The sequence below is a fragment of the Phoxinus phoxinus genome (genome assembly GCF_949152265.1).
Source record: "Phoxinus phoxinus genome assembly, chromosome: 9".
Taxonomy (NCBI): domain Eukaryota; kingdom Metazoa; phylum Chordata; class Actinopteri; order Cypriniformes; family Leuciscidae; genus Phoxinus; species Phoxinus phoxinus.
The window spans coordinates 17988635-18001136 of NC_136884.1; the positions used below are offsets into that span (position 1 = coordinate 17988635).

General features: G+C 35.8%; 1 protein-coding gene across 3 annotated transcripts in view; it reads left to right on the top strand.

Annotated features, from left to right (window-relative positions):
* Positions 1 to 6437, top strand: part of tafa5a (TAFA chemokine like family member 5a) — a 147538-nt gene extending 141101 nt beyond the window's left edge. The window contains exons 4-5 of one of the 3 annotated variants that reach the window (XM_079622154.1): positions 3919 to 3969; positions 5074 to 5184. In XM_079622154.1, the coding sequence (XP_079478280.1) occupies positions 3919 to 3954 (36 nt within the window). In that variant the 3' untranslated portion in view covers positions 3955 to 3969; positions 5074 to 5184. Of the gene's footprint in view, positions 1 to 3918; positions 3970 to 5073 lie in introns of all 3 variants that reach the window. The other 2 variants (XM_079622156.1, XM_079622155.1) reach the window with 2 other exon arrangements.
* The last annotated feature ends 6065 nt before the right edge of the window (positions 6438 to 12502 follow it).

A 12502-nucleotide genomic window follows, 5' to 3' on the forward strand; every position in this document is an offset into this window, starting at 1 on the left:
AAATTCAGAGATGGTAAATGTCATTTAAGGTCCAGATGCAGCTCAGAGCTTGTTTACCACATGAAGATGCTGTAAATAAATAGGGCTGGGTAAAAAATATTGAATATTTAAATAATTGGTAACACTTTAAAATAAGGTTTCATTTGTTAACTAATGTTAACAAATACAACATTTGATTTAGTTAGAGCCAATTTCATACAACAAATACAACCTTTGATTTAGTTTCAACAATTTTTAGTTTCAACAAAGTTTTGAACAATGTCATGTTTTTATTTAATTATAGCACCACCAATTTACACTGCATAGAGGATGATCTACTGTTTGCATTTCCATTAATTTTAATAGCAGCTGTCCAGTATATTAAATATACAATATATTCAATTTACGGTAAAATACAGCTGTGGTTGCCAGAAATTTACCGCATAAAATACAGTAGCAACATTTTAGGTTTAACAGACTTAACTTAAAATTTACAGTAATAAACTGTATTTCATTATCTGATATAATGTTAATTAACTGACCTATTGAAGTATTAATATCTGTTTTGTACCATTGTAATACACTGATAACCACCGATCACAACAGAGATGAGAGTCACATGATCAATCAAAACTCATCACAAACGGCTCTTCCACAAGAAAGTTAACATTAATGTTTGTGTGAATGAGACTGTGGAGCTTCAATGTATCAAACGCCATCATGGTAACACACATGAAATTTTAAAGATGCAATAAACATTAATTTAACAACATTAAATGTAACATAAAACCCTAATGTACATAACTGGTTAGAAAAAAACTAAGAAAACAATGAAGAAACAGTTATTTCAACAAAAATACATCAAATGTGAAGTGTCACACAGGGAATTGTGGGAATGTCAATTTACGTTTTTTTTCACTGTAAATTATACAATGAGTTGTTTATTTCACTTTCAAAAACTGTAAATTTAACGGTATTTTACAGTAAAATTACATTAAATGTACCATTAGATATATCACAGTTATTTACTGTATAGTAAGGAAACTTTCTGTTAACCAATTAACAGTTTTTCACTGTAGCATTTTGTAGTCTTTTACCGTTAAAATCACGATAATTTTTTACAGTATAACATATATACACTGAAAATGGTGTAGGATTAGTGTATTTACTTTAACTATTTTAGAAATTGTTAGACAATTCCACAAATTATTACAAAGAAATGGCAAGTAACACCTTTTGTTTAAATGTGACATTTTCAAGTAGAAAGGCTGAAGTAGCTGAAAACAACAAATAAGCTTTTGGCCAGCATCGAATAGTATGACAATTGGACTATACTGTGCACGTTTTTGAAAACGACACAATTATCGTCTCACGCACATATGAGTATCACGTGTTCAGTCATAGGCATGTCATTAACAAATTCTTATTCTTAACAAAGTCACATCGCCAACTACTGGCCTGGCATGAATAATACAGCTTTTCAACTATTTTCGCAGAAAATGTGAAAACATTCCCGTGTGAATGGGAAACGTTTTGTCATCTGTACGCAAAAAAAAAAAAAAAAAGGAAAAACTTCCGTTTTAAGTACATTGTTGTCGTGTAAACATACCCTAAGTCAAAAGCATACTGTATGGACAAGCAAAATCTTGCCTAAAGTTCTTAGAGTGGGCACTCCTGCTCTATAGCAATCCTCTAGACTAAGGTTGGGCAAATTCTGTCCAGTGTGCCACTGTCCAACAGAGTTTAGATCCAACCATAATCAAACTAACTAGCTAATCAATGTCTTTAGGATTACTAGGCTATAGTCAGGTGAGTTTAATAAGGGTTGGAGATAAACTCTGCAGGACAAGACTGAGTTTGCCCATCCCTCCTCTAAAGCCTTGTCACAGGCTTTAAAACATAGTCACAAGTTAATCTTTCTTAACATCTGCGCATGGTCATTCACATGGTTTGTTAACACCTGCGTATGGTCATTCACATCTAAGGCAATTGCTAAAACTTTGCTAGAGCACAATGGGATTCTAAAGCAGAAGTTAGCGGCTTCATTTCACGCAGTTTATTAACAATAGCACGCTCTTGTCTTTAGCCTCTACACTCTTGGGTCACTTTATCACTTTCATGAGTTCATTTTCATCCTGATTATCCCTGTTATTCCGTATTCAGACTCTGTAATGTTTCATCAGGCACCTGCTAAACCCATGAATATCTGCTCCCCGTGCAAGAGTCAAGAGTTCATTATTGTAAATTAAGCAGCAGCCCATGTTGGCAGGATGCGGTGCCTTTTTCCAGCCTGGCAGTAGACCATTTAGCAGATGGCGCTGAGATTTCTGAGCATTTTCTATGGCAGGTGCTGAGGAATGCAACAGTTTTCAAATGTTAGCTTGATTACAACAGAATTTTAATATCTTTGACTTTCGTCACTGATTAAAATGAATTGAACTTGCACCCAGAGGCCTATAGCCACTTGTCTAGTCTAAAATGTTTAAGTTTTACCTCCCTCTTTGGAAAAAAAACACCTGCTGGTTTAAGTGTCTCTGTTGGACACTTGTTATCTGATCAGACTGGACCAGAGACCAGCCAGGTGACCAGTAAGGTGACCAGTAAACCACTAGTTTGTCTAAATACTAGTTTGGTCAGTCAGGGAAACTACCTAAACCATCTGGATTCAGATTATTTTTGCTAGAGATAAATACTAAGAGCTCATGGCATTGATTAAATCATTGTTAAAAGATTTTTAAACAACCCACTGTATGATCAGTGATAAAAAAATCACTTTTTTTATATATATATATTGCGGTAACAATTTTGTCGTTTTACAAAATATCTCTTTGTGTAAGAACTTTTTAGATCAAAATATTTTCTGAGAGAGCACACATACCTTTCAGTGCTTCAGATCTTATCAGTGAGGGTAAGTGACATCATTTCCTGTATCTTACATCATTGTGGGAGATAATTCCACCAAGTTTAAGGCAAAGTATGGTACAGTAAAATAATTGATTTATGGATACACATTTTTATAAGATAAGGTATTATTAAACAATTAAATTTTGTAGAATTAGGAAAGTGACTATTTAGGGCTATTATCAAATATTATATAGAAAAATTGTCAAATCAAATAGCTTGATTACACAATAATACATGATGGAACTAATTTAGACTAATTTGGACAACACGAAATCATGATTGTCATCTATATAACACACTATTTTATAGAAAATATTGTTATGGCCTGTAACATCTTGTGATCATGACAATGAGTAACAATTTATTCAAATAATAAAACATATAAACATTTGAAAAAAATCAGGGAAAAAATGACTTTTTCACTTTTTCATCTGTGACTTTTTCACCTGTGGTTAAAGGATCAGGAAAGGAGGAGGCGGGAACCGGCAAACGTTTCACACACTTTAATCATGTAAAATAAACAAAACGAAAGTAAAAGCGTCACGGCGACTGCTGCACACACGTAAACGAAACATAATGTAAATAGACCAGGCCTTGTCCTCTCTCATCTTTCATTGTCATCGCCAGTGTTGGGGAAAGTTCATTTTAAAAGTAATGCATTACAATATTGCGTTACTCCCCAAAAAAGGAACTAATTACTTTACTTAGTTACTTTTTATGAAAAGTAATGCGTTACATTTCTTTTTCGTTACTTTTTCCTCACTTGGGCTTGGGTTGCTTGTTTGTTTTTTAATAACAACAAAAGTTTTATTTTCAACAAATGTTAAGGCTCTTTCACACCACAAGTGAAATGAATACGCCTCAGGCTGAAGGCAATGCATATTTATACCTGTACAGTAGAGGGCGCCGCTTAAATAAACCTTTCAGATGTGCTGCCATTCTGGATTTAAGAACTATGGGATACAGGAGAGGGAAGTTCAACACTCTTGTTTCTAAATCTAATCTAAAGTCATTTTTGCTTATTTTTGCTTATAGCAGTGGGTCCCGAGGACTGGAGTTGAGAACCACTGAATTAGATCGTTGAAGGTCAGCAGCAAAGACATTGGTTAATAAAGTGAGATTAAATCCATAAAGTATATTTGTGTCATTCAATAGTTATACATTTGAAAGATTTTCCGTAAAATTCTGGGATTACATTTTACTGTTTTTATTCATTTTGAGGAATACTGAATGTTTTAGTGCAAGTGAGACGAGTAAATGCACGTTCACATTTGGGGCCCTATTTTAACGATCTGAAACGCAAGTATAAAACGCGAACCGCGAGTAACTTTGTGGGCGGATCTCGGCCCAACTCGGACGCAAATCTAAAATGGGTTGGTTAGTTGGTTAGCTACGCTTTTTCCATGGCGGATTGCTATTATAATGGCGGATTTGCCAGGCGCACGCAACTTACATGATGGTAAAGGTGATTTTGCAGTCTTCAGAATTTAGTTTCCTGGTTCTTGACGGACAACACACTTTGTCAGATGTCCTTATATATCTATGTGTCTTGCCACTATTGATCAAACAGGTTTGATCCGTCATTAGCCTGAATAATTTGGGTAAATGTGTAGCTAGATTTATGCCTATCTTCATGGACACCACAATGATTTCCCTCGTGCGGTAATATTTTTCCTTGTAATTATGTATGGTTTGCAAAAATTTGAACTGCTGCGTCTGTGTAGATGAGAGAAGCAAAGTGCATGCACGTTGTGCACACGCTACTTTATGGCCAAGCATGCGCCCTTAAAATAGCATCTGAATAACGCAACTTTAGACTGGGTTCGTCCTGGTCTGTGGCGGAATTGTTTTCTGAAACTGCAAAATAGCACCAGGGAACGTTCGCGCCGGAACACACCAATGTAAATTCTGTTGTAAATTGAAAAAAGTAATGCATTACTTTACTAGTTACTTGAAAAAGTAATCCGATTACTTGTAATGAGTTACCCCCCAACACCAATCGTTCCGTTCTCACGGCCGTCGGCCTCGTCCTGCTTGCCACAACCCCAAATGAACCCAATTATAGAATCACCCAAAAGTAATCCTGCTATACCTACATAGTATTGAATATGTCTGAATGTGCCACTTTTCATAGCATCCCTACGTCTGCATTATTAATCTTGACTCCCTGTGTCTTTCTGGTTGGTCTAGGTGTCCTAACAGTGGGAGGGGTTCCTGGAGTGCTACGAGGCCTCTTGCAGCTTCGCCCACCTGCTGTAGATACTTGCTACGTCTCATCGGCTTAACACCTGCCTCTGCCTACCTGTCTGAGTCTCTGCTTTGTAAATGGGCAGCACCCCCTTGTGCCACGGAGAACACACTGTACGTTCACAAAGCGCCTCACAGACATTAGGAGCCTTGAGGACTTTAGGAGCGCAGCACGGGACAATGAGGCGCCTATCCCATCTGAGACTGAATCAGACACCGGGACTCCACCAGCGGTTCCGACCCAATCCGAGACTGTGAACTGCTCTGTGAAACGGCTTTCTGCTGGAGTACGTTTTTGGCGCTAATTTTTTTACAGACCAAAGAGGAAAAATTATAGACAACAAACAAAAAAACATTGACTGCGTGAGCGCGGACTGAGGGAAAGACTCAAAGGGAACAATTTTGGCAAAGAAAAAATAAATATATATAAACCTAAATGTAGAAAGAGAGAGAGATAGATATAGATATAGAAAGGACTTTGCTATGACGCAGTGGTCTACAAATGGAAACACCGACGTGGAACATTGAAACGACTGGGTCGAACATTCCCATTTATCACAATCCGAGGAGGAACCTTTAATACTTTACAGATTTCCTTGAACTGAACCAAGCACTGTATTCCAAGGACAACAAGGATATATACTGTACACATAAACACATCAAGAGATTTAATTAGCATTTTTCAGTAGCAACATTTTGGACATAGAAGGTTAAATGGAAGAGTGCCCCATTGCTTATCGTCAGAAAATATATAAAAAAAGAACGTAAAAAACAGTCATTTCCGATTGCCAGGAGTGAGATGTCATTATATGTATTTTGAAAAGGCCTACGAGTTATATATTTAACAGTTTTATATGTTGTACCTTTGTAGAGAATCTTATTTAACATGAATAACGTTGTGGAAATGACAGATGTAGAATGTGGGTAATGCCCTGCTCCATAACGCAATGGTCTTATAAAATTCAAACTCAAGTAGCAATTTTCCTTTTACAGGTTCGAAAAACAGGACTACATAAGGTAAAAGGAAGAGAATGGACAAAACGCAAAGGAAGGAATCGATTAATTGCAGAGAATAAACATGGAATCTACTTTTAGCTTTTGTATTGTAAAGGGTCGGAGAAAAGCTCTTGTATTCGGCTTTTCTGAGATTGATTTTTGTGCTTGTGTTTGTTTGCACAGTGCTCACCTCCAAGTCTTGACACCTCCAGAGACAGTTCAGAAAGTCTTAGATTCATTTACATCAAATACTTTTTTATTATGAACTATTTTAAGAATAAATTAAAAAAGTGAAAATATCAAGTTGCAGGAACAAAATTGTAAGGTGATTTGTTTGGTAGTTTCTTTCTCCTTTTAAAATGAACCAGGTTTGACAGAGATATGTACATTTGGAGGCGCGTATGATGAATCGATTTATATTTGGGAGGAAATGAGACTGAGGGGTGAATTCACTAAAAAGCGCATAATCTTTATTTAAGCACTTTTTTTAATTATTTTTTTTTTATTCACTTAGCACCTGCAATCCAGTTTAACCAGAAGCTTAATGCAATGAAATATTGATAATAATAATAATTTCATTTTCATTCTGTTCAGCACAAAAACACTTTTTTCTATGCAAATTTGACTTATTTTAGATGCCACCACATTTAGAAAAAAACTGCGTTATTATAATAGCATAAATAAGATTTAGTTACACAATTACATTTTTTGTATTCTTTTTTAAATTAAATGTGTGTATAAATGTTATGTTGATCATGGCAGCAGTGATATATGGAGAAGAATGTTAATTATAAGCACACTTTATGCATTTATTAGAGAAAGTTAGGCGCCTGGATTGAAGAGGTGGAGTGGTTCTGTCCCAGAATTGTATACAGGATCATTTTTATTTAAGTAATTCAACTTAAAAGGTGAAACTAATATATTATATAGACTCATTACATGCAAAGTGAGATATTTCAAGCCTTTATTTGTTATAATTTTGATGATTATGGCTTACAGCTTGTGAAAACTTTTTCACAATATTCAAATTTTGAATTTGGGTTTTTCTTAAAGGGATACTCCACCGTTTTTTCATATTAAACTATGTTATTCCCTTAACTAAGACGAATTGATACATACCTCTCTCGTCTCAGTGTGTGCAAATCGCTCTGTCTTGCGGCGAATAGCACTTAGCTTAGCCCAGTTCAATCAATAGGGGCCAAGCAGAGAAGCTACCAAACACCTCCACGTTTTCCCTATTTAAATACAGTTAACTCGAGTAGTGTAACTCGACCTAGGACGTTGACACAAAACCAAACGTTGCGCTTTTCTAAGCGTGTAAAATGGATAACTATATTGTATGGCGGAATACCATAGCAAGTGCTTTGACTTGGCGCAGTAATATCTTCACTCGTGAAAAATCCTCTCACCGGCCCCCGCTCCCTCTCCTCCTCCCTCTCATTTCCGTCAATAGAACCAACGTGTGAACAAGTGAAGATATTACTGCGCCAAGTCGAAGCACTTGCTATGGTATACCGCCATACAATATATTTATCCATTTTACACGCTTAGAAAAGCGCAACGTTTTGTTTTGTGTCACCGTCCTAGGTCGAGTTACACTACTCGAGTTAACTGTATTTAAATAGGGAAAACGTGGAGGTGTTTGGTAGCTTCTCTGCTTGGCCCCTATTGAATGAACTGGGCTAAGCTAAGTGCTAACAAAGTTTCGCCGCAAGACAGAGCGATTTAGTGCACTCACTGAGACGAGAGAGGTATGTATCAACTCGTCTTAGTTAAGGGTATAACATAGTTTAATATGAAACAACGGTGGAGTATCCCTTTAGCTGCCATAATCATCAAAATTGAGTAATTTGGTCCTCCATATAGAACTGGCCTGCAAATGGAATTTTTGGGCCGTGTTGCGTGTATAGGCCTACATTATATACATGTTTTGCATAATTCCCTTGCTAAAACAAAGCAGACAAAATAAGCAACGCTATTTGAAGGCACAATTCATTCTTAGTGAATTCCCCCTCAATGTTTCATGAACACAGTAATAGGTAAATTAGATTTTTTTTATTGATTGAGCTTGTAAGGGGGGGGGGGTTGACATGATTTACACTGCATATGTTGCTCTATACAGCAATAACAAAAAGTACCATGGTATTACCATGTTTCTTGGATTTATACCATGGCATATATCAAGACTAAGAGCTTCACTTAAATCAATCAATTATTAATAAATCATGAATTAAAAATATTTACCTTAATTAAAATAATTCAATTAAATGTCATTTAAATGTTTTTTAAAATCATACATTTATATTTTTCCATTTAACTAAAAAATGTTAAATTGAATTTTAACAAACTATCTTATTAGTTCAATAGTTATATTCAAATGTATTTACCAATTGTTTTTGTTTTATTTCAATTTAAAGTTATTTATTTGTATTGTTACATTTTCAACAACATTGACAAACATAACATTTCTATTAATTTGAATTTCTATGAAGTCAAGTCCACTGTTATCTTACAGCATTTATTAATCTAGGTTAATATTAACTTTAATTTTGGCTTAAGAAATCCTGAATAGAAAGTTTGAAGCTTTACAAATATACCATTATACAGATATACCATTGTTCGTTGTTAATTCTTGTTTAGCTAATGTTAATTTCTAAACCTTGAAATGTTAAAAATATATTAGAATGTGTTGAAATTAATATTAACCTAAATTAATAAATGCTGTACAAGTATTGTTGATTGTTAGTTCATGAGTAATGCATTAACTAATGTTGATCATTTGAGTTTTATTTCTTTCAGTGGCACTCCGATTCCTTAATAGCACATTTAAATACCTTAATATCAAAGTAACATGGTATTAACATACAGTATCTTGACTTCGCCATGGTTACCACCACAGTCTTATGGTAGGAGAGATTTTTAAATGAATGGACATGCAATTATATCTGAGACACACATGCATAAACATGCATACCAGTCTAGCACTTCTGCTGCCTAATACAACAGAAACCAGAGACAGCTGCATTCATATATTCAATATTTGTTTTCATTTAAGATATTTCAACAGATTCTACAATCAGTATGATGTTCAAAGTTCTCACAAATACATGAAATACAAACATATCCTATAAAAGTTCTCTGATTATGAAATACAACAGATTTGTCCATCCTGCTGTCAGTGATGATCGAACCAATAACTTTTCTCTCAATAATCTGCTGATTTACGTGTGTCAACAATGAAATAATGTCATCGGTGCTTGAGTGTATGGAGGATTTGACTGATGCTTTTTACAGCAATATTTGCTGGGCCATTCCTATTATGCAGTATATTTTAATGTCCCCATCATATGTCTTATTATCATTATATCATCTTAATATATTGGTTAAAATATTAAATGTATACATTTTAAAGATCAATCATTTTAATGTCATGAGGCTGTGTAGCATAAGCCAAAGAAGATGTGTGATGCAGAGCGACAGAAAGAAAAGGATATTTGAATGAACACAGAGTGATTCAAAGTACACAACTAACAGCGATGAACAAAGAACTGAGGCTTATACACACTGAGATGACAATCAACAGAACAAGAAACAGGTGCGTAATTATTTAGAAACTATGGCAACAAACAATGAATGACAACTCAGACAGAAACCATGACAAAGAAAGCACAACTAAACAGAATATGAGAAGGAAACGACATGATCATGACATTCCAGTGAACATTTATTTATTTTATAATTAAATACCATTTATTATTTTCCCAATAAATTGCAAGTGACAATTTATTAAAGGAAAATATCCCAAGTGTTTATTTATTTCCTCATCGAAAAGCTACGAATGTTTTCTTGGAAATATCGTTTTTATCTGCAATTGTTCTATAGGTTTTTGCTGTGTGCTCTTTTTCAAAATCCCTTTAACCAACAAAAACAGGTCTACTGGTTTTAATTACATTTACAATTATTAAATTACATAATTCTCCAGGAGAATATAGCAGCACAAACATCAGTATAGAGCTGGACATCTAATTTGTCATTCTAATTTGTTTCTAATGGATTTATAGAATGGTGATTTTTGGATTATGATTTAAAATGAAATGTCTATGGTTAATAGCACTTGTTCACATTTAGTTTTTCAACATATATATACAATGGTGGACCTGAATTTAACAAGTTAAAGGGTTAGTTCACCCTAAAATGATGTCATTATTTACCCACCCTCATGTCGATCCAAACACGCAAGACATTCGTTCATCTTCGGAACGCAAATGAAGATATTTTTAATGAAATCTGAGAGCTTTCTGTACCTCCATTGACAGTCTACGCAACTACCGCTTTCAAGCCACAGAAAGGTAGTAAAGACAATTTTATGAAGTGAGTGCTTTGTTTGCGAAAAAAATAAAAAAAAGATTTTACCCCTTTATTTACAAAATACTACTATATAACGCGTTCAGGAGAGCACCAGGAGCCCGTACCATGATGGTAGTTGAACAAACTCAGGGTTACAAGTCAAGTCACCTTTTACTATACAGATTGTTTCAAAGCAGCTTAACAGGAAAATAATGCAACAGGGTTTGTTTCTGCTCTACAGCAGATCTAGATAGAAAAAAATAGCGACTGTACATAACCTGCCCTTTTGGTGCCTAAAACCGAGGGATGGCAGAAACTAAACTGAAATATACTACCCTGGAAATCCAGAGTTTTCGCGAGAGCACAATTTGAATTTGCTCAGCGAGTAGCTCTGGTGTCGAGCAATAATGCTCATTAAATATGCCCCTCTATCTGAGCTGCACCAATCACATCGGGTTATCTGATATAGGCGGGCCAGAGGCGAGATGACATTAGTCATTAGTAAACATTGCAAGATGGCTATGGATGAACAACATCAATTGTTTGAAACGGCTTTGGGCGCTACAATGAAAGATTTAGACTTGCCGTTTTCTCCAAAAGAGGAACGGAAGACGGCGCTCGAATCGTTCCTTTGCAAGTTTTTGCGGTTTCGCAAAAAGTCTAATCTACCAGTTAGCTCCGCTCAAGTTTGAACCCGAAGACAGACACGAGAGGCGGGAAGAGAATAGACGTGATAAATCTGAAGATGGAAGTCCTTCCACCCAACTTTTCAAATGTAATCAACATTTTCCTATAAGTACTAGATGTGTTAGGCTATTTAACATGACATTTTAATTATATTATGCTGAAAAGAACGAAATTACTCGAAAAAAGATTCGTTCATTTTGCTGAACGAGATTCAAAGATCCGAGTCAGTAAAATTATCCAAACTTCCCACTACTACTCCGCTGGTAGCTAAGCGTATGGGGCTTAGTGATGCGTCACCCCGTGCATTGTTGTGATTGGTCGTAGTGTTAGCCAATTGCGTGCAGTGAGATTTTCAAATGCACGCTTGGTGCCGCCCCTCGAGCTGGCCGATTTTCATTCATCGACACCAGACCATTAATCTTTCAGATTTAGGTCTGGATTTCCAGGCTAGAAATATACATGGCTAGCCACTAAAACCGGCTTTATTGTACAGGCCCCAGGACGCATGCGTGTTGTGCTGACACGGGAGACTATTGTGTAAATAAAGTGTTACATTTTATAAGGTTTTTTTCACAAAAAATCTTTCTGGGGCTTGAAAGTGGTAGTTGTGTAGGATGTCAATGGAGGAACAGAAATCTCAGATTTCATTAAAAATATCTTCATTTGTGTTCTGGAGATGAACAAAAGTCTTACGGGTTTGAATCCGCATGAGGGTGAGTAACTAATGACAGATTTGTAATTTTTGGGGTGAACTAACCCCAATTTAATGAATTTAATGAATTCAATGGCATGAATTTTGAAGCTACTGTGTTTTTCTAGAATATGAGTTTAAACTTGTTTTAAAGGGGGGGTAAAATACTTAGTTTCAGTCAATCTCATGTTAATCTTGAGTACCTATAGAGTAATAGTGCGTCCTTCATATCTCCAAAAAGTCTTTAGTTTCATCATATTTATAAAATAAAAATACAGCTTTCCGATTCTATCCGGAAAAAGCCGAGGTCCTTGATTCTGGGCGTGGGCGGAGCTATAGAGTCAAGCGGGAGCATCCACAACATACAAACTGCATCCACTGTTCCAGTAACACTGGGTTCTTTGGGAAGCTGAACAAGGTAAACTTTCCCTCACATCCCAAAACACACTTTTTTGGAGACATTCTTGACATCAACCATTCCTATTTAGCGCTGCTGATGATGATTTCCGGTAGTAGCGTGTCGATGAGCGCGGTCTTTCTCTCCTCTGGTCGACGTGTGCGTGAACGCGCTTTTCCGAGAGCAATGCTCATATAAGGAGTTCCACTCTGGTCTACGTCATTAGATCTACGATAGAAAAAAAACAGCCGAAA